This window comes from Candoia aspera, chromosome 2 (genome assembly GCF_035149785.1).
Source record: "Candoia aspera isolate rCanAsp1 chromosome 2, rCanAsp1.hap2, whole genome shotgun sequence".
NCBI classification, from domain to species: Eukaryota; Metazoa; Chordata; class Lepidosauria; order Squamata; family Boidae; genus Candoia; species Candoia aspera.
The window spans coordinates 117,295,819-117,321,103 of NC_086154.1; the positions used below are offsets into that span (position 1 = coordinate 117,295,819).

General features: G+C 41.9%; 3 protein-coding genes across 5 annotated transcripts in view; 1 reads left to right on the forward strand and 2 right to left on the reverse strand.

Annotated features, from left to right (window-relative positions):
- ACTG1 (actin gamma 1) overlaps nt 1-25,285 on the reverse strand; it is a 234,712-nt gene that overhangs the window by 171,334 nt on the left and 38,093 nt on the right. The window lies entirely within an intron of this gene.
- TSPAN10 (tetraspanin 10) lies at nt 257-13,526 on the forward strand. The gene is made up of 3 exons (XM_063292937.1): nt 257-265; nt 5,710-6,311; nt 12,986-13,526. The coding sequence occupies exons 1-3, from the start codon at nt 257-259 to the stop codon at nt 13,314-13,316; spliced, it is 942 nt and encodes a 313-aa protein (XP_063149007.1). The 3' UTR covers nt 13,317-13,526.
- The window catches only part of PDE6G (phosphodiesterase 6G), a 62,285-nt gene continuing 51,568 nt past the window's right edge, over nt 14,569-25,285 (reverse strand). For 2 of the 3 annotated variants that reach the window (XM_063293422.1, XM_063293420.1), the window contains exons 2-4: nt 21,503-21,707; nt 16,725-16,765; nt 14,569-14,894 (exon numbers count right to left, since the gene is read on the reverse strand). In XM_063293422.1, the coding sequence (XP_063149492.1) occupies nt 14,818-14,894; nt 16,725-16,765; nt 21,503-21,648 (264 nt within the window). In that variant the 5' untranslated portion in view covers nt 21,649-21,707 and the 3' untranslated portion in view covers nt 14,569-14,817. Of the gene's footprint in view, nt 14,895-16,724; nt 16,766-21,502; nt 21,708-23,587; nt 23,782-25,285 lie in introns of those variants that run through there. The other variant, XM_063293421.1, reaches the window with a different exon arrangement.

The window sequence follows — 25,285 nt, forward strand, 5'->3', positions numbered from 1 at the left end:
CATAAACTGCACTTTCCTAGAATTCCTAGAGAGCGCCCCCTGCCAAGGAACCAGTCAAGTGCACTTTCTCAGAAGTTCCCAGAGGGCGGGAACACTTTTGCATAACAATAGCCAAGCTCTCCTATATAAAGAACTTGTGGGAAAAATAAAAGTGTGGCCATCTTTGACAGCTGATTTCTCTGTACCTCCTGTTCTCAGAAAAATAAAGATCACTGCTGTCCAAGCAACACCTGAATACTTCCATTCCTGGCTCCGGATGGACCTGGTAAGATTTCCTTCCAACATCATGTATGCCCTGCTATATGTATTAAGCTAAGCCATGGTATACTTAATCATAATCATTGTATAAAACACAAATGGGCATCACCTAATATGCCTTAAACTATGGTTTGTAAATGGCTGGGTTCGCATAGCATTTGTTGTTGTTTATTTGTTCAGTCGCTTCCGACTCTTCGTGACTTCATGGACCAGCCCACGCCAGAGCTTCCTGTCGGTCGTCAACACCCCCAGCTCCCCCAGGGATGAGTCCATCACCTCTAGAATATCATCCATCCACCTTGCCCTTGGTCGGGCCCTCTTCCTTTTGCCTTCCACTCTCCCTAGCATCAGCATCTTCTCCAGGGTGTCCTGTCTTCTCATTATGTGGCCAAAGTATTTCAGTTTTGCCTTTAATATCATTCCCTCAAGTGAGCAGTCTGGCTTTATTTCCTGGAGGATGGACTGGTTTGATCTTCTGGCAGTCCAAGGCACTCTCAGAATTTTCCTCCAACACCACAGTTCAAAAGCATCTATCTTCCTTCTCTCAGCCTTCCTTATGGTCCAGCTCTCGCAGCCATATGTTACTACAGGGAACACCATTGCTTTAACTATGCGGACCTTTGTTGTCAGTGTGATGTCTCTGCTCTTGACTATTTTATCGAGATTTGTCATTGCTCTTCTCCCAAAGATTAAGCGTCTTCTGATTTCCTGACTGCAGTCAGCATCTGCAGTAACCTTCACACCTAGAAATACAAAGTCTTTCACTGCCTCTATGTTTTCTCCCTCTATTTGCCAGTTATCAATCAAGCTGGTTGCTATAATCTTGGGTTTTTTGAGGTTTAGCTGCAAGCCAGCTTTTGCACTTTCTTCTTTCACCTTCATCATAAGGCTCCTCGTTCCTCTTCACTTTCAGCCATCAAAGTGGTATCATCTGCATATCTGAGATTGTTAATGTTTCTTCCAGCGAGTTCCTCAAGCCCAGCATGTCGCATGATGTGTTCTGTGTACAAGTTGAATAGGTAGGGTGAGAGTATACAGCCCTGCCATACTCCTTTCCCAATCTTAAACCATATGCGTAGTATATGCATAATATGCGTAGCATATTAAGGCCAAAATGAAACAAACTACATGTGGTGAATGTTAATGACTATTATTAGAAGGAGAAATACTGATCAAAGCATGCATTTGCAACACATTACTGTATGTCATTCTGACAATTAATTGGATGTTGACCCAAACCATTTTCAAACTATCCTTCTGAATATTACATTTATGATGTAATAAATATGTTGTAACTGAGTCATAAAACCTGATACAATTTCTCTAAGTAGTTTGATAACCTTCAGTATTTAATATAGATATCTCATATATTAAATTGCAGTTGTAGCTGCAGAGTAATTAAACTGATCCTAGTTCCAGGTAAAGGTGTTTAGGTCAGCCATTTGTATTGGTTCCTCTCAGCAAAAGCTTACCTGCAGATTCTGGGTTACAAACCTGTTTGGGGATGCTATTTAAGGCCTCTTGTAAATATCCCAAAAGTTATCATTTGCTTCTAATGTACTTTGGCAATAGTAGCCAATCACAATGTATTGTATGCATTGCATATCAAAATCTCCTGGACTGTGTAGGTGTGGGGAGGTTATCTTGGTGATACTGCATAGCCTTGAAGAGATTCAGTCTAATATTCAGTTTACAATTACTGTAAATACAAGGCTTTTATGTTTTATATAATGTAACTCTTGACAATAGGGCTAAACCTCAATAGGATTACTATTTTAGAGATAGGAAACCAAGGGTGAGAGATAACCAGTTGATTTCATCATGCAGAAAATGTACAACTGAGTTTGGGAATATCACATCTACATCCATATTTTATTCAGTGGATTACAGGCCAGATACTCTACAATCTGTACACGTTCCCTTTCTGGTGTTAAATGTGCCTCTTGTTTACAACACACTTGGTATGTACGGAATACCATAACATTATGTATGGTAAATGCATACATAATGTAAATCAGCTTTTAATCTTGATATCTGTTATAGAAGGTTGTGATGCAACAGCAATCCACATTTTTGTATATCTTTGAGTGTGTGTGTATGTATGTACGTATGTGTGTGTGTGCGTGTGTATGTATGTATGAGAGCCAGTTTGGTGTAGTGGTTAAGGCAACGGGCTAGAAACCAGGAGACTGAGGGTTCCAGTCCCACCTTAGGCAGGAAAGCCAGCTGGGTGACCTTGGGCCAGTCGCTCCCTCTCAGCCCAACTCCCCTCACAGGGTTGCTGTTGTGGGGAAAAGAGGAGGAGGAAGGAGTATTAGGTATGTTCGCCACCTTGAGTTATTTATAAAAATAATAAAGGCGGGATAGAAAATAAATAAAATAAACATAGTTATAAGGATCATCCAAAGCATTCAAATGTATGTGGAAATAGTTGGAAGCAGCTTTTAAGTAACTAAGCTTAGGAGCTTTGCAAAAATATAGCTGCTTTAAAGATTGAAAGAGGTGTTTTATTTACACTCCCATGCATTGCAAACTTTAACTATCTCATCTGAATGTTTTACACAGCCTTAATAGTTATACTGTGCACTCAGCTGACAGGCATAATAATATATTTCTGTTTGATGAATATACTTATAGCAAGTGAGACAAAGCAAGACTCTTTAAGCCCAGAAATGTGATTTCTCACATGATGCATGTATGACTGTGGTGGGTCTACTCCAAAGTTCTCATATACGAATGTTAGACTGTTGTTTGGCTAGTCCAAAGACCTGCAGAATCATTCAAATGCATTGCATGCTATACATTAAATATGAAGAAACCTATTACAGTTGTGAATTCTTTCTTGAAGTATCTCTACTTTCAGAACACCAAGATGGGAGAAGATGAAATAAAAGCTTTGCTATCAAAGGTAATAACAAGGATTTGTGTTATATGTTGGTTTTGTTTCAGCTTTTGTCCTTGGAGGTCTTTGTTCTTGGCATATGGTGCTATTTTTCAATTGTGTTTGTTTTTTAATTGGGAGATGATTTATTCTTTGTTGCCTAAGAAGCATGTATGGGAAAATATGACAATAATGCTCCAGAGGGATAAACTTTCTAATTCATCCTGCAGCAATCTCCAATAAGAAATAGTATTAATAACCCTAACAAATATATGTATTAAAAGTAAATACCAGTGAATTTGATGGCACTTTTTTCCAGAATAAATGCGCTGAGTCATCTTAACTATGTCATAAGGGACCCTTAAAAAGCATCAAGGTAAATTTATTTTGACTTTGATTATTTAAATGACTTTTTAAATTTAAAAAATGGTTCTTTGCTGACAAACTTTTTCAGTCTCATTTGATGTTTGTTGCTCTTAGCAACATTACTTTTGCTATATTTCATGTTCATCTATACATGTGTCAACACTGTCCACCACTTTTTTCATATTGCATCCCTTTAGTTATTTGAAATGGTTCCTTTTTCTGTTCAAATTGTCTAACTATACATTACATTTCCATCAGTATTTTTTTCTCTTGTCCATGACTTTATGGGGTGGAACATTTTCTGAATGAAGTTAAATTAGGCAGCCAGAAGAAATACAATACTAATCAAACCTAAAATCAAACATGTACATAACTTCTTCAGTTAAACAGTTAAGATTTTTAACATCAACAATTTTTCAGCATTTTCATATATTTTTCCTTAAGCAGCAATTCTGAATAAATCTGGTTCATAAAACATGCTAAGCCATGGCAACATTGAGCTTAGCTTGACTTGACTCAAATCATTATGGTTAAGGAAAAGCACATTGACCAGAATTAGTTCCTTTGGCTGTTTTTTTGTTCAAAAATAGTTTGGAGTCAGGGATGATTGTCTTTTGACCTCCAGAAATAGAGCCAGGAGATTAGAGTGGCCAAAATAGAAAGTTTTCAGTTATAACCATTCCACTCTTCTCATCTCTTTTCACCATTCATGGATAGGTGGGGACATGGGGATACCAAGTAAAGAGAAGCCTTACGAGAGAGGGAGAGGGAGAGAGAATATTGTGTGTGTGTGTGTGTATGTATGTATGTATGTATTTATTTATTTAATATTCTGAGGTAGTCTGGTGATTCTTGGCAGCTAATTTGGTATGAAAACACTAAACCATTCATAGTACAGTAAATTTAAATTGAATGGAAAATGCATCATAAATGAGATAGACAATATAAATACAATAGCAAAACAAAAAACAACAGATGGCAGATTCTACTTAGCTGACTAGAATGTACTTCAAAACAGTTTGGTCTTTAACATCCTCCTAAAAGCCATCAAGGAGGAGAGCCAATTTGATCTATGCCAGAAGGCTGTCCCAAAGTACAGTACCCACACTGCCACTGAGAAGCAGCACCTCCTGGCTTCATACCCCTCATCCTCACTTCTCAGAAGTGGGAAGTGATGTCTTAAAATAGTTTTACAATAATAAGCCATTGTTAACCATTTTTCTCATTTCAAATCTTTGTATTTCATTTACAAATAAGTGACAGCATTTTTCTTCCCTTTTTATGAATTCTTTCTCACTGCTTCTTGATAATACCCACCTTTTAAATTCTTGTGTCTTATAATGACCATTTTAAAGAGATTCAGTTCTATTTTCCATGGATTACATGGACACAAAGCATTCCTATCACACTAGATACTTAATCTCACCAGGGCAAGAATCTCTCAAGTTCTACAGTGGTCACTCTTGCTTAATAATTATCATTGCCTGTACCTCCAACCACTGATATATTTATGCCCCTCTCTCAGAATAATAGTCTGTAGATTGGATAATAGATTGGCATCCATAAAGGTGTACGTCCATTTTTTAATATTTAAAATGCTACAAATTCCTTTTTGTACAGTAAACTATTTCAGAAAACATGGTTGAAGATTTTACAAATACCTTATTAAACATTATTCTTTCACAGATTTTTCTTAAGGTTGTACCATATTCCACCTACTGTAGAGTCATTAGAGTAGGCAGTATACAAAAGTGTATAAATAAATAACACTGGAAATCAGAAATCAACACACATGGAGGTCTTTGGTTTTCCCATTCCTGTTCTATGGAACAATGCAGCACAAGTAGGAAAACCATTGCCCTCCGTGTATAACACCCGCTACTCTCAGCTTTGGCCATAGTAGCTAGGGTTAATGCCATATTCAAGTCTGGTAACATCTGGATGGCAATAGGTTCCTCATCCATGCCATAGATGCCAGATATATTGAAGGGTATACTTAATCCCCATGGGGCCCCAAACACCTTAGATGCTATAATCTAGTGGCATAGAGGAATGAATCTTGGTGGGTTTCTTTTTAATAGTCCAGTCATCATGTAAAAATATTGCACTTCCAAATTGGAATAATGCATGTTATATCTCCCTTATTTTGTTTCCTATTTCTGATAAGTAATTTACATTTTCTGATTCTCTTCTGTGTTGATTAGAATGACCAGCTGGACATATATTGTTCATATAATGCACAAGGCACTCCTCTGAGACCTAATGGAAAAGAAAGTGATTGTTCTTGGAACCAGACAAGACAATGGCACCTCCTTCATCAACCTTCACATCTTCCTCTGGATTTATTTAGCTGCTGTGCTAAATGCTTGATCTTTGTCTGGAACATAGCCTTCTCCGTTATAGGATTATTCGTTTTGGCCCTAGGAATTTGGGGGCTCTCAGAGAAGGAATCACTAGAAAGTGAGCGAATAACATACTTGGGCAGTGACCCCATGCTTTTTTTTGTATTAGTGGGGTTAGTAGCTACTTCTATATCCCTTTTGGGCTGTACTGGAGCCCGCTTTGAAAACATCTTTCTACTGAAGCTTTTTACTGGAGGAATAATAACCTTTGTGATTTTGGAAGTTTTCAGTGGAATTATTCTCTTTTTTCTGAGTGACCACATCAAAGCCTCCTTGCAAAATTTTCTTATGGTGGCAATGTTACGCTACCAGGATGACCCAGATCTCCAATTCATTATGGATGAAATTCAAGCAGGCCTCCAGTGCTGTGGAGTAGAGTCTTATCTAGACTGGAAAACAAATTTGTAAGTATAAGTTTTGGCCTATACTATCAGTTTCCAGGAAAAGCAGGAGAGTGTCAAAACAGTAGTGTATAACTTTAATCCTTGGAGAATGTGGCAGTCTAGAAATAGGGTAAGATAGATAGGCAGGCAGACAGATAGGCAGACAGAAATTTGTAGCTCTGAAATCTGGAAAATTTAACATGTTCTTTTCAGCTTAACATTGTTCACCCTAATGCCACTGGAATTTTGCTGCCAAGGGATTTTCTGCCTCAAAGTAAGCTGACTAGCTTTGTATAATTAATTTGAGTGAATGGGTGGTGCTATTTGCTGTTTGATTTCAGGAATGCTCCCATATATTTTCATCCAGAAATAATCCAAGGTATTTTATTGTTTCTGGATGGAAGTATATGGGAGCATTCTTGTAGAATTAACACTGCACATTATGATGAAAAGTCCATATCTCCCAGGACAGGTTGTTCTTAGTCTCCAACACTAGGCATGGTAGTTCTCCACAAGTGTTGAATTATGATCTCCACAAGTGTTGAGTTATTTGGTTTAGATATTTTTCCATTTTCTGTGTTTTCGGTTGGTCTTTTGGTTAGCTACATCTTCTTTTCTTTAGTATGTGTTAATTTTTAATTTTACTGTACTTCACTATAAAGTGAAGAGTCATTCAGAGTCATTGTAGAGTTGGGTGGCCTTGAAATTTGGATATTATTATTATTAATCCACTGCCACAGATGTTTATTGAAGTTCTTGTGAGCTCTTATTTTAGAAAGCCTTATTTATTTATTTATCATATTTCTTTACTGCCCATCTCATATTGCAACAACTCTGGGCGGATTACAAGTAAAATTACCTCAAACGAAAATATACAAGGGAATCAAGAGGAATTTCAAGATGGCGACTGAGAGCAAACGCTGGCCGCTGCTTTAGGTGGGAGATGCTTTTTTCATGTTTCTGAGCTCGGTTGGGCCCTGGTGGGACGGCAGGCCCTAGAGGACCGCGGCGGCAGACCGGGCTGGCAGTGTGGCAGCAGAGTGGGCCGGCACTGTGGTGGGCAGTGCAGCAGTGGGCCGGGCCGGCAGCGTGGCAGGGGACTGGGCCAGTGGCACAGTCAGTGGTGCAGCAGCAGACAGGGCCAGCACAGTGGGCAGTGTGGCAGCAGACTGGGCTGGCAGCGCGGCAACAGACTGGGCTGGCGACACGGCAGCGGACTGGGCCGGCAGCAAACTGGGCTGGCGGTACAGCAGTGGATGTGGCCAGCGGTGCAGCAGCAGACTGGGCTGGCAGTGTGGCGGACCCTGGAGGACCTCAGCCACGTGGGGAGCCTTGGCGGAGCGACCTGGGATAGCATTGGTTTGTGGGCCTGGGGCTTTCTGGGACTATCTTTTGACCCCTTTTTGGCCAACAACGCGAACCCTGGTGGCACGGGCCTTGACGAGCCATGGCGAGACAGAGGGACTTCGGGCTGTGCTAGAGAAGTTTGGTGGCACAATGAACTGGTGGCGTGGTGGATCAGCGGATCGACCTAGGGGGACCAGGCTACTGACGCTACAGGCCTGGGGGGTGGACTTGGCCTTCAAGAAAGTGGACCGGCTGTTGGCCTTGGTATGGCAGACCTTGCTGGCGAGGAGTGGGGAGTTTAGGAATAAGAACTTGCCCATCCCCCCCCCGCCCTGAGACAGCTGGAAGCTGCGAGGGCCCCTCCAGAGTGAATGACTCTTCCCCAGGGTGAGAGACAAGAGGGGGAGTCTGGGAGTGTGTTTGTGTAAAAGAGCACTCAGCCCCTGAGTGAGAGACGGGGTGGGTGAAGAATGAATGAGTGCCCCCTGTTGAGCAGTGAGAGAGTTCAAGGGGGGGGCATAGTGAATAGGGGGGGGTGATGGTTGGGCTCTGACGGCACCGAGACTGGAAGCTGGTGCACCGGAGGGCCTACCATCGCCCTGCGAGTGATTGATTGTGAGTAAGGATGTATGAATGGAAGGAGGGAGCCCTACTAAGAGCCAGAGACTCCCGAGGTCCAGGAGTAGGGGCTAATGGATTAGGAGTCACTGGGGGCTGTAGGGCGGGGCACATCATTGAGGTGGTGATGAGTAGGGGATGTTATGGCGGGAGCTGGAGGGCAGGCCATCTTCGGGGAAGACACCCCCGGTGTCTGCTTCCGGTGGTGTGTTCTGGCCCTCTGTGCTCAGACCCAGGCCCTGGTCAGCAGATCCATAGGGGCCCTGGTCCCTGGCTGCTGCTTTTTAATGGCAGGTCACTTAATAACAAGGCCCTCCTCATATGTGACTTGATCACTGAGGAGGAGGCAGACCTGGCATGTATTATCGAGACCTGGCTGGGCCCTGAAGGGGGGGTTCCCCTTTCGGAAATGTGCCTGGCTGGGTTTACGGTATGGCACCAGCCGAGATCCCAGGGCAGGGGAGGAGGGTTGGCTGTTGTCATCTGAGAGTCTCTTGTGGCCTTCAGGGGCGCTGCTCTGGAAGTGGCTGGTTGGGAGACCCTGTTCTTTAAGTTGCATTCCCGAGAACAGTTGGGAGTATTGCTACTGTACCAGCCTCCCTGCTGTGTGGCAACCTTCCTGCCTGAGCTGCTTGAGGCCGTCTCGGGGCTGGCGGTGGAGTTCCCCAGGCTTATGGTTCTGGGAGACTTCAACCTGCCATCCCTGGGGCGTGCCTTGGAGGCGGCTCGGGAGGTCATGGCTACCATGGCAGCCATGGGCCTGTCCCAGATAAATCAGGACCCAACTCAAGACAGTGGCCTCACCCCGGACTTGGTTTTCTTGTCGGAGCAGTGGCAATGTGATCTGGGGGGAGAGTTACAGCTGTCCCCTTTGTCATGATCAGATCACGCCCTGGAGGCCCTGAGATTCTCTTATGCCACCCCCCTCCGCAGGGAGGCAGGACCCATTCGATTGGTCCGCCCCTGGTGACTGATGGACCCGGTAGGGTTTCAGAGGGAACTGGGGGTTATACCCAGTGATCTGCTGCACAGTCCAGCAGAGGCCCTAGCCGCAGCCTGGAATAGGGAGGCGGCTGGGGCCTTGGACAGGATTGCACCTGTGCGGCCTCTCTTGTCCCATTGAACCCAGCACTCCCCGTGGTTTACAGAGGAGTTGAGGGTTCTGAAGAGGATTAAGAGACGCCTAGAGCGCCACTGGAGGAAGACAAGGACTGAATTCGACCAAACACAGGTTAGAGCCACTATTAAGGCCTACCTTGTGGTGATAAAAGGGGCAAAGGGTCAATACTTCTCTGCTCTTATTGCATCCGCAGAATGCTGCCTGATGGCCCTGTTTAAGATCACTCGAACCCTTTTGGGGAAGGTGGGCTCAGTGACCCACCTACAGGGCCGTGCAGAGGAATTTGCTGAGCATCTGCAGGACAAAATCGCTCAGATCCGCTCCAAGTTAGACTCCAGGCGTGAGGCTTGTTCTGAAGAGATACAAGGGGAACAGCCTTACCCAGTTATCTGGGAGCAGTTTGATCCTGTTGGACCTGAGGAAGTGGACAGGATCCTATGGACAGTAAATGCCACCACATGCCATCTAGACCCGTGCCCCTCCTGGCTAGTAAAAGCAGCCCAGGAGTTGACGTGGTTGGGTCTATGCGATGGTTAATACATCCTTGGGAGAGGGGGTGTTCCCAGCTACCTTTAAAGAGGCGTTGATGGACCCTACTGTTCTGGACAATTTTCGTCCACTCTCCCACCTTCCCTTTTTGGGGAAGGTGGTTGAGAAAGTGGTGGCTTTGCAGGTCCAGAGGGTCCTGGAGGAAACAGATTATCTAGACCCTTTTCAGTCAGGTTTCAGGCCCAGTTATGGGACGGAAATGGCATTGGTCGCACTTATGGATGATCTCTGGCGGGAGCGGGATGGAGGCAGTGCATCCATCCTCACCCTCCTTGATCTCTTAGCGGCTTTCAATACCATCGACCATGGTATCCTTTTGGGGTGGCTCAGGGAGTTGGGGGTGGGTGGCATAGTCTTACGCTGGTTCACCTCCTTCCTCCAGGGCCGATCCCAGTCGGTGTTGATAGGGGAGGAAAGAGCGGCCCCACGGCCCCTTCTTTGTGGGGTGCCGCAGGGATCAGTACTCTCCCCTCTCCTTTTTAATATCTACATGAAACCGCTGGGTGAGATCACCCATCACCACGGGATGAGGTATCATCAGTATGCTGATGATACTCAATTGTATATCTCCATCCCGGGTGAAGTAAGTGATGCCGTGACTACCCTCTCCGAGTGTCTGGGGGCTGTGGGGGCCTGGATGGGGAACAACAGGCTTCAACTGAACCCTGGTAAGACGGAGTGGCTGTGGGTTAATGGTTCTTCCGTATCTGGGACATTAACATCTCTGGTTCTGGCTGGGGTTGCACTGCCCCAGACAGACCCAGTGCGTAACTTGAGGGTCCTCCTGGACTCACGGCTCCTGCTCGAAGAGCAGGTGGCAGCTGTAGCCAGGAGAGCCTTTGTGCAGCTACGTGCTGTGCACCAGTTACGCCCCTTCCTGGATCGGGAGGCCCTTCGAAAGTCACTCATGCCCTTGTTATCTCTCATATAGACTATTGCAATGCGCTCTACGTGGGGCTACCCTTGAAAAGTATCTGGAAGCTCCAGCTGGTCCAGAATGCAGCCGCATGAGCTGTTTTTGGTGCCCCTAGAAGGGCATATATAACACCACAGCTGCACGAGCTGCACTGGGTACCAGTTTGCTTCTGGGTGCAGTTCAAGGTGTTGGTTATTACCTTTAAAGCCCTACATGGCATGGGACCAGATTACCTGAGGGACCACCTCTTCCCCATTACATCAGCCCATCCCACCCGATTGTGCAGAGAGGGCATGCTGCGGACCCCGTCTCTAAGACAACTTCATTTGGCGGGGTCCAGGAAGCGGGCCTTCTCCGCAGTAGTTCCTTCCCTGTGGAACATGCTGCCCCCAGAGGTGAGATTGGCCCCATCGCTCCTGGCCTTTTGGAGGAGTCTGAAGACCTGGTTCTGCCGCCTCGCTTGGGGTGGAGAGGGGAATAGATCTACATGGGGCTGGCTGCTATAGACCACTCCTCCCACCCTTGGACTGTTTTAGATTCTTTCGCCACTTAGACCTTTTATCTTTATTCTTATTTATATTATTTATTATTGTGATTTTATATTGTATATTTTATGACTGCTGTTTTAATTGATTATTGTAAACCACCCAGAGTCCCCTGATGGGAGGAGAAGGGGGGGACAAATTAGATAAAAAAAAAAAAAAATAGACATAAAATATTAAAGTATCATTAGAACAGATACAGTATAAAATATAAATACACATAAATATAAGAAATATAATATATAAAGTCCAAGATGGTGGAATAACGGTGTCCTCATTGGCCCCATCAAGGCGCCAACCACCCCCATGATTGACTATCCCCCCCACCCCAGTTGATTGATTGATTTTGCTTGCTGAAAAAAATCAGAGCAGAAGCAGGTAGTCACTCTTCATACCCCAAATCTTTCTTCCATATTTTGAATCCAGTCCAGAGAAAATTAGTCTTGACTGGGTTCAAAGTATACAAGAAAGACCCAGTGCTAGGGACTGCAGAAAGAGAGCCATGTTTTGGTAGCAGAAAAACAGAAGGGCTCTGGTAGCACCTTTTACAACTAATAAACATTATTAAAAGGTATGAGCTTTTGTGTGTTGGACCTTACTTCATCAGATGCCTAGAGTGGCTAGTCTCTATGCATCTGAGCAAGCAAACTGGAACTCACAAAAGCTCATGCCATTTAATAACATTTATTAGTAAGAAAAGATGCTACCAGACTCCTCCTCCTGACTGATGCTAGAGGGAAACCTTTTCAAAACTGTGTTGTTTAAATATTGGTGTTTTTGTTTACTGCAGAGTCACTGTGATATGTTTTTTTCTTTATTTGTTAGATACCCTAGATAATTCCTAATCTGTCTGATTAATTTATTATCTCTGATGAATGGCAGGAATAACCAGTTTTCATTGTGAAACAGCTTTATGTAAGATCTGTGAACACATCCTTGGCCCAGTCATTTTTTACAACCCCAGATGCCTGTTTAACCCAGGAGGGTGGAAATTAAATTCGGTCTATTTCACTATCTCAAGAACTCAGTTGGTGTTATTAAAACTGGCTCCCAACAGTTTGGAAACCAGACATAAGCAGATACCATAAGGAACATTATCCCTTTGTTACATAGGTGGTTTCAGCCTATTTTTGTTCAGAGACTTCCTTGGTTAATGCAACTGTTTACACTTAGGGCTTTTAACCCAAGCTGATTCCTTAGCAGAACTTACAGCTGTACCTACCACTCCTTGAGTAAGTGCAGCAGGCTTGAGTCCTAGCAGGCAGTGTAGTAGCTGATTTTACAACCCATCCGTTAGATGAAGAGGAAGGAAGGTAAACTGAGAAATTAAGAGTTCTGCATGATTTGTGCTAGATCCTCAAGAGTTTCTGGATCCCAATAGCAATAGCAAAATGGCCAAGGCTGTGCATTCAGCTCTGTCTGCTGAATGTGGGGTTTACTTGCTGCATATATAGATCCTGATCCAGTGAATCCATACATAGATTGACCATGCTAACTGGCTGACATTGGGGGTACAAAGTAGATGCTGAAAGAAACTGGGAGATGGGAGCCTTGTGATGTACTTAAGAATGAAATGTTTCTTCTTCTTTTTTTTAACTTGCAGGTATTTTAACTGCAGTTCTCCAGGTGTGCAAGCCTGTAGTGTTCCTGCATCATGTTGTCTGGATCCACTGGAAAATGGTACCATCCTGAATTCTCAGTGTGGCTTTGGCACCCTGAGCCTGGAGGAGTTTGCAGTTCAGAGCACCATCTATCTGGGAGGCTGTGTTCCCCAGTTAAGCAGATGGCTCAATAGTCACACAGGAATAATAGGCTTCTTTGCTGTAGTTTTGATTGTGATTGAAGGAGGTAGCTTGTTTCTGGCCACTAAGCTCCTGGCAGGCATTGCTTCTGCTCGGACTCAGCATTATAGTGGGAAGGAGGGCATGCATTAGCTCTCCTATTGCTAGAGATGGATTTTCTCATAATCTTTTGAGGAGTGTAAATCTAAAGTGTTACATAATTCCTTTTATACTAGTTAATTTATCCTGGATAAAATAGATATTTGTTTTGTAGGAGAAACCAAAAGCTGCTTTTCCCATGTATTTATCTTGCTCATTCTCCTGCTCCCCTCCATTGCCCTGATAATTCCTGCCACTTCTTCATTCTGTTCACTCACCCTCTGTACTTGTAGGCATGGTTAGAAAAAGAAGACTAATGTAGCAGAGGACCTTTACATCCAGGCTACTCCCCTATAAATCTAGCAACTTATTTTCCATGGTTATTTCTCAAAGCCAGTTTCTGATTTGGATATGGGAACTATTTCCAATTCAAGTACTGGTTTCTGAAAAAGAAGCAGCAAAGATAGTACACTTTGACCCTTCTGATTCTTTCTCCCACTTTTCTGAAATGAAAGTACAGTAATTCATAGTTGCATGTTGTAGCAGATTTTTTTTTAACCACCAAGGAGTTAGAGGGGCCAAATGCAAAGGGCATAAATGCCATTACTTTGCCATATGCTCACTTATATTGCCTGAGCATAATATTTTCCTTATATACTTCATTCAGTTCTGGCTGTAATAGTTTTTGGTTATCCATTAATTATATATAATACTTCCCTTCTTAAACCTGTTCTGCATCATATTATAATAACTATAATCAACAGCCTTTGGCCCACAGAACTAAATGCACCAATTGTTATATAGCCACAGTGCAGACATCCCTTCTAAAAGTTAATGGATTTGTGTAGAATTGAGGGGGGAATTCTGTATTCATTTAGCTAGAGCTAAACACTTTTGAATTCACTGAAAGTAAATATGTCTTCTCCACTGAAGAGGAACTAGAATTTCATTTAAATAAATATCTTGTCTAAAATACTTTCCTATAGCTATTCTTAGCTTTTCAGTGGAAATAGTTGCCTGTATATACAGGAGTGACATCTTAATATTTCAACTTTCTTGTTTTGTGTAACTGTAAATCTGTAATCATCCAGATTTCTTTTACATCTTAAAGGTTCACCACTGCAGTCTGTCTCCCAGACCTTCAATCACTGGCACCTTATCTTAACAAGGAATATTACAATAGCTTTCAATTAGATCAGCTACTGCTTAAACTTTTTATAATCCAAGGGACAGATTAGAAGGAAACGATGGCCATAGTAAAATGTGGGACCTACTGTGTACATAATGAAGTCATTTCTCTGGTTCATTGTGACTTTTTTGCAAATGTTCAATTGGAAGGGAGGAAATAATCACAGGGACAGTAGTATGAAACCAAGCCTAAGGCTTGTTCACTTAGATTTTATTTTGGTAAGCAATTGCTGGAGGCCCAAAACAGGCTGCTACTGGGAGAGTGAATCTGCAGGGCTAGGAACACAGATAACGAGAAGTTTCAGAAACTGTTCTTGCTTGCTGAATGGAAGGCATATATGCAGCCCCACTTCTGGCTTCTGCGTGTTCAAATGATACCATACTGTGCCAATTCATGGAGCTCAAGGTGGCTGAAAGCTTCCCAGGGACAGATCACAGTGATATCTGAAAGAAAGAGAGGAGGGCCCAAATCAATCCAGCCTTTATTGCTTCTTGCCAGCATCAACTTTCTGATGAAATGAAAAATGTCTTCAAAGCTTGTAATATGTCTGAGAAATCAGACAGTGGAATGGGGTCATGATCAGTCCTTTGAGTCTTTTTGGTATGGTACTGAGAGCTACAACCACCTTATTGCCATCTGGTCTAAACAGATGTTACGTATTATATAATACATGGCAATACAGTACTTCCATATAGCCATCCAAAAGGATGGAAGGCTGAATGGACTACAACAATTAGAGGGTTGGACTAGAAAACCTCCAAGGTCCCTTCCAACCCTACCTTCTTTTTCTTAGTGTTTTTCCCATGCCATGGCAGGGTCTGCTTGTCAGCATATCCGTTTCGATTCTACGAATTATCCCCAGCCAGAGAAATAAGGATATTTTAGAAAGGAGACAGACTGAAGGTAGCCATTTCCCTGTGATTCAAACCTCTTGAGGACACTCAGACTAGGCTTATGTACATTAAAGCTTAATGTGTAATCATGGCTTATGGATTGTATGAATCCAGCCAATTATGGGTTATTCAGTAACTGTGCTTAAGCAAAGCATAGCTTATTATGTAGCATAAACCCAGCTGCAGACATGAAGTGCTTTTATAGGCATTTATGGGAATGGTAGCATTTTTGTAATAGGATGATAGAGAGATGCTTATAGTGTTCCTAAGGTGCTTCGGATTCAGTCTCCAAAAGGTACTTCAGCAGGTGCAGGAGCACAAACGTAGCATTTGTCAGGCTGCAATAAGGTGTTCAGAGAGGTGCTACATTCGCACTCTCACACATGCCAAAACAACTTTTGGAGACTGAATCCAAAGCACTGCTTAGCTCTGCTTGTTATTGCAATATACAAATCATACTTCATCATGATGCCTGGCCCTTTTACACTGGTACAGATACAAGGTTCAATGAAAAGAAGTGCCGTATGCAGCTCAGTGCTGCTAGGCTTCATACAGGTTGATCCTCTATGCTAAGTACATACATCCTCTCTGCCAAAACTCATAAAACTGTCCGATAACCAAGAGTAAAAGCATCTTGGATACTTTCTTAACTGCTGTTTCTGAAGTCGTTTGTTTTGCTCAGTGGTGATCCTTCCTAACTTCCCCTAGAATCCAAATGCTATGCAAGAACCACTCTTGGCTACTTAAATCTGACGCTCCTGTTGTAACCCAGGATGAAAAAACTTTTGAGGAGAAAGTGTCAGGACACTCATTAAAGCAACCTGGCTGAAACTGTCTTTTCTGCACCTGCCGGTCTGGTGATACTACCAACCATCATGCACATCAGCTAAGAGGAATTGGTGGGATTGTGTTGGCTCTGCCCAGACCTGCCTACTAGATAGGAATTCCCTGTTGTTTGGAGCACGTTCTAGGGATGATACATCCTAAAACAAATAGGTAAAAATATGTTGGGGATTATACTCTTTTTATGCAATCTGCCCAAAGAATGCTTGTTATAAAAAAGAACAGAAATATAACTGTCAAAATATGGTGAGGGAATGAAATACCAGGAACAAAGAGTTCACAGCTCCTAGTAAACCCTCTGAAGGTGCAGTAAACTATCCAGGAGGCTGATAAAATTTAGAAGAGGAAAGCAAGCATTTAACAGCAGAAATGTTTCAAAACTGTGAGTGGTGACATTGTACAAAATATCCCATCCAGGGCTGAAACAGCTGGATCTGCCTGTAGCAATGCTGAGAAGGATAAACAGCAAGGCATCTGCAGAAGCTTAACTTTTTCACTTCAGCACTTCAGTTAATGTGACCAATCAATCCTTCATACCTGTTCCCAAACCTTCCATTCCAGGAATGTCATCACCAAACCTGCAAGAGAAAAAGAAACTGTTTTACTAAATATTCAGCTTCCGTGCATCATCGCTCCAAGCCATAGAAATATTACCTCTTTATTCAGTTGCACATAAGTTGGGTTAGAAAAAGGCTTTTAATTGTTTCTGACAGAACAGAATGTTAGAAAGAAATTATGTAAAGGAGCTCAGGAGTCAGCCTGCACCTGCCCTGATTAGGCCCTTAGGGACACATGCATACAATGTAGGCAATATGCATGTGTGTACACACATGGATAACTCCTATGGCCAATACTGATGGAGGGATTTGAAAAGAACTCCAGAAGCCGTGTCCTGCATGTTTTCCCTGCTATGTTGTTTCCAGCCCAATGGAATTTTGGAAAGAAATTACGTAAAAGGACTTAGAACTCTACCCATCAGCAGGATAACTTTGAAAACAGAAGTGGATCAGATTGGATATGGCAAGAGAAGCCAACCAAATACAGGTAGTACTTGCTTAACGACCACAATTGGAACTGGTAGCTGCATCGCTAAGTGACACAGTCGTTAAGCAAGACATCGTATGACCATGATGAACTTATGACCTCACTCCTGCCACAGTCATTAAGTGAATCACCCATGGTCGTTAAGCAAGACATCATGTGACCACTACTTGCAATTTTACATTGATTCTGCTCGTCAGAAGCCAGCTGTGAAGTGTGCAAATGGCGATGTGACTGCGGGACAATGCAAAGGTTGTAAATGCCTGCCAGTTGGGAAGCACCCAAATTTCAATCACATGACCACAGGGATGCTATGATGGTCATAAGCATAAGGACCGGTTGTAAAGTTACTTTTTCAGTGCTGTTGCGCCTTTGAATGGTCACTAGACAGGGCAGTCATTAAGCAAGGACTACCTGTAAAGATTTTATTAAATAATGGGCCAGAGGGTTGTGGAGAAAATTTTCACTGAAAAAAAAATTCCCCAATGCACTTCCATGGGAGAGGCAGCTGGGCAGCAGTTCAGAATGCTGTAGACTGCTCCATTCTAAGCTTCCTCCTGCTCGTTCATGTGATTCAGAATGGACTATATGCAGCTCTGTGTTTCCCAATGCACGCATACAGAGATACAGTAGAATCTCTGGGAAGAGCAGAAACACACATGGACACACAAATAAAAGCAACACAATATACCTTAACCTTGATTTGATCCTTATGGATACACACATGCACAGGCAACACATTTGCACACACCCTGTTTAGTCCCTAGGGAGGAACTGCACCCAAATACAGATCTCTCCTATGAAGGAGAAGTCATGCTGTGCTTTTTTCCTCTACCTTGTTATTTTTTCCAGCCCAATGGAATGTTGGAAAGAACGTATGCAAAAAGACTCAGGACCTTGTCCATCTACCCATCAGCAGGATAATTCTCCAAAAAGTAAAAAAAAAAGACCAAATTTGGTGTGGGGGGGAAGCTGGCAAAAGAAAGATCAGATTTAAAAATGGGTGAAGTCCAGCTGGGAGCTACAGAGAAAAAGAATTAGGAAAATAATATTTCAATACATCCCTATGGGAGAGGCAATTGGGTAGTGACTCTGAATGACCCCTCAGTTTTAAGCCAGTTCCCTCTTCGTTCCCAGTCACTTGATCCAGAGCACAGCTATTTCTAAGGGTTTGGAAAGATTTTCAGAAGCCGCATTCTGCATACTTTCCCTACCTTACTTCATTTGAACAATTATTCCATCTCAGGACATCTATTACAGGCACAAAGCTTAAAAGTTCAGGGGAGACAACCAAAAATAGCAGAGGGAAGTTTATTGTTTTTTTTGTTTGTTTGTTTTAACATACTCTAAATTTGAGGAAAAAAGAAAATGTAGGGGGTGGGGGCTTCCAAGTTTGTCCTTCCCCTGGCCTAGAAGCCTGATCTATTGATTAAAATAATCATGCAGAAAAGAATTCTCTACAAGGGGAAATGAGCAAAATTACCATAGACTCTGATAACATGACACTTAATACTGTACCGTATGGTATAATGTAAAATTAGAAATATTTTAGAAATTTGGAAATAAGTTGTAGAGCTTTGTTGAATGGAATGTGCAGCAATTTGAATTTCAGCCTTTCTCCTCACACCACACCACACACCACCTTCTCCCTTCCAAATTCTTTAGTATGTTAAACATCAGGGATTGGGAAATGTGGCTCTCCAGATTGGTGAAATATAGCTCCCAGTATTGGCTATTCACAGGGGCAAAAAAAAAAGTAGAGCTCTTAAATATGTGGATCAGTTTTTAAATATATTAAGCCTTTGCACTGTTGTTAAGAATCCTCGTGTGCACCAATTAAAGAAAAACCAAAGTCACCCAACTGTATAGTGAGAATTTTGACTTGGAACAAAGCCAAGTAGCATGCTTTTCTTTGCACTACTACTGATTTTCTATTTGTAGAAGCTCCAGCATACAGGACTGGAACATACCCATAGAGAACTACCCAAACCAAGTATAATCATAGAAGTAAGGCAGGTTTTTAATTATCTTTGGATGAATAAGCCACAGTGGCTAGGTTTATATAAGCTACTAAGATACCTTAAAAACTGTAATGGTTGGGTTCACCTCAATGTCCCATGCCAAAATAAATCTTATTTTGGTGTAACACAATGCACAAAGCAGAATCATATCATTAGTTATTACCAGCAACAAAAATGATATGCAAAAGAGGGAGTTTCAGTATACTAGCAAGGAATTTTGACTAAGAAAACCACTCCCAAGGTAGGTTGCTGAAGTAAGGAGGGCTTGAAGGAAAATAAAAGTGTGGGCATTTTTATGTAAAGGTATTCATATATAAGCAGTCTTTTTGGCACAAAATCTAATTAATAGGCTCATAATGTACTCGGATGCACTTTGTTTAGCAGCATTCCCTTTTGTGAGCCATTATTTTGTATCTGGCTCTGGTTGATGGATTCTTAAAAGGTCAGTGAAAAGCAAAATATATCCCACAAATCTGGTCTCCTCATTTCTAGTCTATGTGCATAGAGCAGCAGAAGAAATCCCAGGATTGCACTAGGGAGTGGGACCCTTTGCATAGCCATCCTGTACTCTATTCCTCCAAGTGTATCTTCTGGTTTTCTTCAAGGCTGGTCTTGGCCAATGTCCATTAAACTAAAATAAAAACACATTCTATATTGGTGTGGCCAAAATTCCATGGTTACACAATTATTTTAGAAAACTGCTCCAATGAGTTCAACACAAGTTGCTCATATATAAGCAAACACAATAACTGAAATCTTATAATGGTATACATATTTCCCCCCGGTAGCCTTTTTTCTTCTGAGATTGCTTGTGCTGCATCACACATTAATTAATTCCTAAATTTGATTGTAGGAAATTAGCTTCTTTTTACCAAGGAAAGTACTATTTCTCCATGGTGTTAAATAAATTCATGCAGAACATTTGTTCTTAAGTAAGGAAAGAAAGAGATTTGCTGATAGAGAGGGCTCCATTCTCCTTCCATCCAAGAAGGATGGTATGAGCAAGTGGTAGGATCAGTGAGAGATTGATGGCTGACTATACTCTCCAAATGCTTCACCAAGCAGGCTGATAGGTAATACTGTTCTATCTGGGTGCAAACTTGATTCTTTTTTCCAGCAAAGCAAACTTTATATTGGGAACCCAAATTAGCATTGACTGGCTTCCTCTTTAATGAACGAAGCCACACTGAACTGATTTCATTTTGTCTTTGTGTATTGTGTAAACCCAGCTATTCTGGTCGATTAACCAGAATTCATAACTTTGGGTATATTATTATTAAATAAGCCAGTATTAAACCATGACTTAGTTCATTATAATTATAAACACTAAGATGTAATATGCTTTATTTGGATTTAAACCTCAGTCAACAAACTATGACTAAGAAACCATGGTTTGGGGCAATGTATGAACCTAGTTACCGAATGTAATATTAATTCTTTAATATGCCAAGGACTGTTGCTTATATAATAATTAGTAGATACAGTTTGGAACAACCATATACAGCACTGCACCCAAATGTATGTATAAATAGTTCACAAAGATTCTCTCTTTTATTTTTGGCAGTCTAGTGCTTTGTCCATATCCCTAAACAAATATTAGACAATATATGGGAAAAACAAGCACCTCGATTTGGAGTTATCTGGAACAAGTGGGTTAGGAGGCAAATAGGAGCATTCTTGAAATGGGACATTCTTTACAGTATATGGCCTGGGTATCAGTGAATGGATTTTGTCCTCTTATTCAGTCCCTAAACCCACAAAGAGAGAATGGTTGTGCAGGGTGGGGGGAACTGTGGATTTTCTCCAGTAGCCAAGTTGGCCTTTGTATATAAAGCTCTTCATCTAAAACAGTGGCCTTAAAATTGCCCCTTGCCTTGTAGGAATATTGTCTCTAATAATGGTGATTAAATATGGTTATGATTGCTTCTAGGCTACAGAACACTTTTTTGGTATGAAGGCAGCATTTAGCTTTGAGCCCTCCCTCTACTCTGATAAATGGGTGGATCAAATAAAGAACTATGGTTACGTTTAAATTAAATTGATTACATTTCATTATACAATTATTTCCCCTCTATTTGCTTCTCTTCTATCATACTTTACACATTACAATTCAATGACAGCTGTGGGTATGGCTCTGGAAGCCTGTATCATGGCTTTGGAGGGCCAGTTGGGGCTCTGAAACTCAGGTTGGGCAGCCTTGATCTAGAAGAAGGTAGACTCCCCTCTTCTTGCAAAAAACACTTTGTATCTCACCCTTGAACACCTTTCTTGGGTGGCTTGCTCTTGAACTGCCTGGTTTGTCTCTGCTTGAATTTGGGGGGTCCTTTCCTGGGGGTGACAGGGCCCCCAGTCACCCTGGTGGCAGATTTGAATTCTGGCTTTGGAACTTCAAGGTTCATCGCTGGGATCAACAAATGTCACCTTTGAACAAAAATCCTCCTGATTGTGGTGGCTTAGTCTGTTAGGAAAGAAGAACGAAAAATAATTAGAGTCTGTCATTAGATGCAGTTGAAATATGTCACCTATAAACTCTGATTGCATCTCCTCAAGGAATATATTGAAAGAAGGCAGATTCCATTTAAAAGTTAGAGAAAGCTTCTGGACAGTAAGAGCAGATCAGCTGAGAGGTGATAGATTTCATTCATTGGGTGTGTTGAAGGAAAGGCTAGGCAACTATCAGTCTGGGATGCTTTAAATTGGATTCCTGGACTAATCGGGGTTGGACTCAAGGACCTAAATGGCCACTTCCAGCACTATGATTCTGAAGACCTGGCCAAAGGAAATCAACAGAGAAGTTTGCTTAGCATACCATAAGTGTGAACCCAGCTATGCACTAAGGTTACATAATGAAATAATATTTAATTGATTACATAAACTCTCCTCACCCTCCCCACTCCACAAGATCTATTTCTGTCTGAGGTGATTACAGGTAATACTGCCTGTTCTTTGCTTTAATTATGTGGCTGGGAGGGTTCAATGCACATACTTGGGATGGGGACTATGTACTGTATGCAGTCCTGATGCTGAAATACCAGTTCTTCCATCTGAAAACACTAAATTTTCAGAGCCAATCAGAAGAATCCAGGAAGTATCTGGTTTCTTTCCTTGGCCCTGCTAAGGTGGGCTTTGCTCAAGCATTTTCCTGTTGCACTGGCAATCGCTTAATGCTTTCTGTTTCCACATCCATCACTAGAAATGAGTGTGGGAGAAACAATACAAAAGGAGATGGGAAGAATATTTCACCAAAGAGCCCTATGCAAAACTTGTTGCTGATAATTGTAGTACAGACAGCCCACTTGCCCGGCACAATACTGGCAGCAGATGGGACCATCATGCATCATTCTGGAGGCAGAATGCGTTTAATTAACTCTAGCATTTGCTTTGGTGTAGAGACACATCCTCAACAGATCCAGGGGTTTTGCTTTGGGAAATTCTGCATTGGTTCTTGGCTGCTATCTAGATAGAACAATGGGATAAAGCAGCATTAGTCTCATCCGGTGTGACATTTCTCAGGTTCACATTCAAATCCCTGAACAGATGCTAATCTGATTAGAGTGCTCCACCCCCTAAGTACTTTTATGACTGTTTCCAGGATTATCAGTGGGGAAGGAAAAGGATTTTCTTGGTTTGGTTCATCAGCTCTTACTTGTTTTCTCAAAACTGTCTATCTCCTGTCACGATACATTCAGCTCTGCGACAGCAACATTACCTTTTCCAAGTAGAATACTAGAGACCAAGGATTCTACAATTCATCTGGCAACTAAATTCATAAGAATTTGCTAGTTCAGTTGCCTTTCCCTCCCAGGGCATTTTCCATGGACTTTCTAAAAACACAGCTATTTTAAAAACTAAGGTTCAAATCTACCTGCAATGCACTATCTTTAGAAAAGCTCACATTTTCACCTCACGGAGACTTTTTAAAATTCTGCAAAACTAGCTGTTTCTCTCACATCTATGAATATAACCAGTGTCCACTAATTTAATTGTCCTTTGTGGTTACCAAGATACTCTTCTCATGCTACCAAAAGCTATAGAGGGTTTGATAGCTCAACTCCAATTCTTCTATGGAAGTTCAGTTGCATTTAGTCTCATACAAATATGCCCAACACTGCACGTCCATGCTCATTATCCTGTGAGAAACATTAGACTGAAACGGTGAATTACCCAAAGTGACCTTGTTTAAAATCCCCCACATGGGTCTCTTCCTTGCAGATGGATATACCCTTCCAGGAATACTGCCACAAAGAACTCCAGATGAACATAAAAGCTGGAAAGTGAGTGGAACAAATCAGCTGGTGACTAAAGACTGATACAAACTTTAAGAAACCTGTTACTTACCAGATGTTAATGGTGCACCCACTGGAATCCCTGTAGTAAGCCTTAATAATAGCCAGCCTATATGTGTCAGCCTTTACAATATGTCTCTGTAGTTAGTCAAAGCTTGTTCTGGAGCCTTCGGAGGGGTTACAATGTATTATATTCCTTATAATAGGCTTATGACTCTTGTTTTTAATCCAGCATCATTCTTAGTTATAGATGTTATCGTTTGTATGATCAGGCCAGGGAGACGGATTAGTCATATATTTTCTATAACGTTTTATAATTTTATTAACTGTCATTATTTATTTAAAAATATTTCAGATGCTATTACTGGGATAAGCTTTAAATATTTGCCATTTAGAGACAAAAACTCCCAGACTTTCCTTTTCCTAGCACCATGTAACTGAATCCATGGCAACGTTTTGTATACCCTGAAGACTTCAATACTTCAATACGTAGAATAATTTTCATAAAGGTTAATCTTGTTAGTTGGCCTGAATTGGAATATTGGGTTTTAAATCTAGATGCATGTGTCAATTGCCATACTAATGCTTTAGGAACACTGCCATATGAATGGCCACTTTTTGTATTTAACTTGGCCTAGTGGTTAAGGCAACGGGCTAGAAACCAGGGGTCTGTGAGTTCTAGTCCTGCCTTAGGCGTGGAAGCCGGCTGGGTGACCTTGGGCCAGTCACCCTCTCTCAGCCCAACCCACCTCACAGGGTGGTTGTTGTGGGGAAAATAGGAGGAGGAAGGAGCATTAAGTATGTTAGCCGTCTTGAGGTATTTATAAAAATAATAAAGGCAGGATAGAAAATAAATAAAATAAACTTCCCTCTGACGGCCATGATTTTAACCCTTCCTTCTCAGACAATAATTAGGCATAGTGCTAAACCACGGCTTTTTAACATCATGGTTTGTCAAAGACTCAGTGGGCATAAATGCTGCTGCATGATGGCTTAGCATTGATATATTCCCATGCAAACAGTATTATATAGGCCATGCTGTACATGTCATCTTAAGATAACACTTCATGTGTTAGAGGAAACAGTCTCTAATCTGCAACAGCTTATGCCATAATGAATCTCTTATTTGTGACATCATTGGACATTCACGCTGGGGAGGCCTTTTTTCATTTACACACATACTCAGGCCTTCCCTAACAAAATGTTTTAGCTTTGAATTAAGAATTTCTGCCAGAAGCAGTTTTTCAGCTACAAAATGCCACAATGCAGAGGAGGAAAATATACAGCACAGAACCCAAACTACCAGAAATAACCATATCTGCTTAGGTCAATAGGGAACAGATCTGGAATGTGTGAACTTGGGCCAGTCCCTCTCTCTCAGCCCAACCCAACTTACAGGGTTGCTGTTGTTGTGGGGAAAATAGGAGGAGGAAGGAGTATTAGGTATGTTTGGCAAAGTTGAGTTATTTATAAAAATAATAAAGGCTGGATAAAATAAATAAATAAGCAAGCAAGCAAGCAGAAAGGTGCCTAAAAATGGCAGCAGTCATCAACTCTTGCTATTTGTTATAATGAAGTTACAGAGAATAGGAGGACTTCCTGAGGCATGCTAAAAGGGGTGTGGCCTTTCCTTTGATGGGCAACTCTTTACCATAGCATCAGTCATGAGTCATCTGATGAGGTTTAACAGGTTGTGTATTTCTAAGCAAAAATCCTGTCTTTATACAAATGGTTTCACTTTCATTGGAGA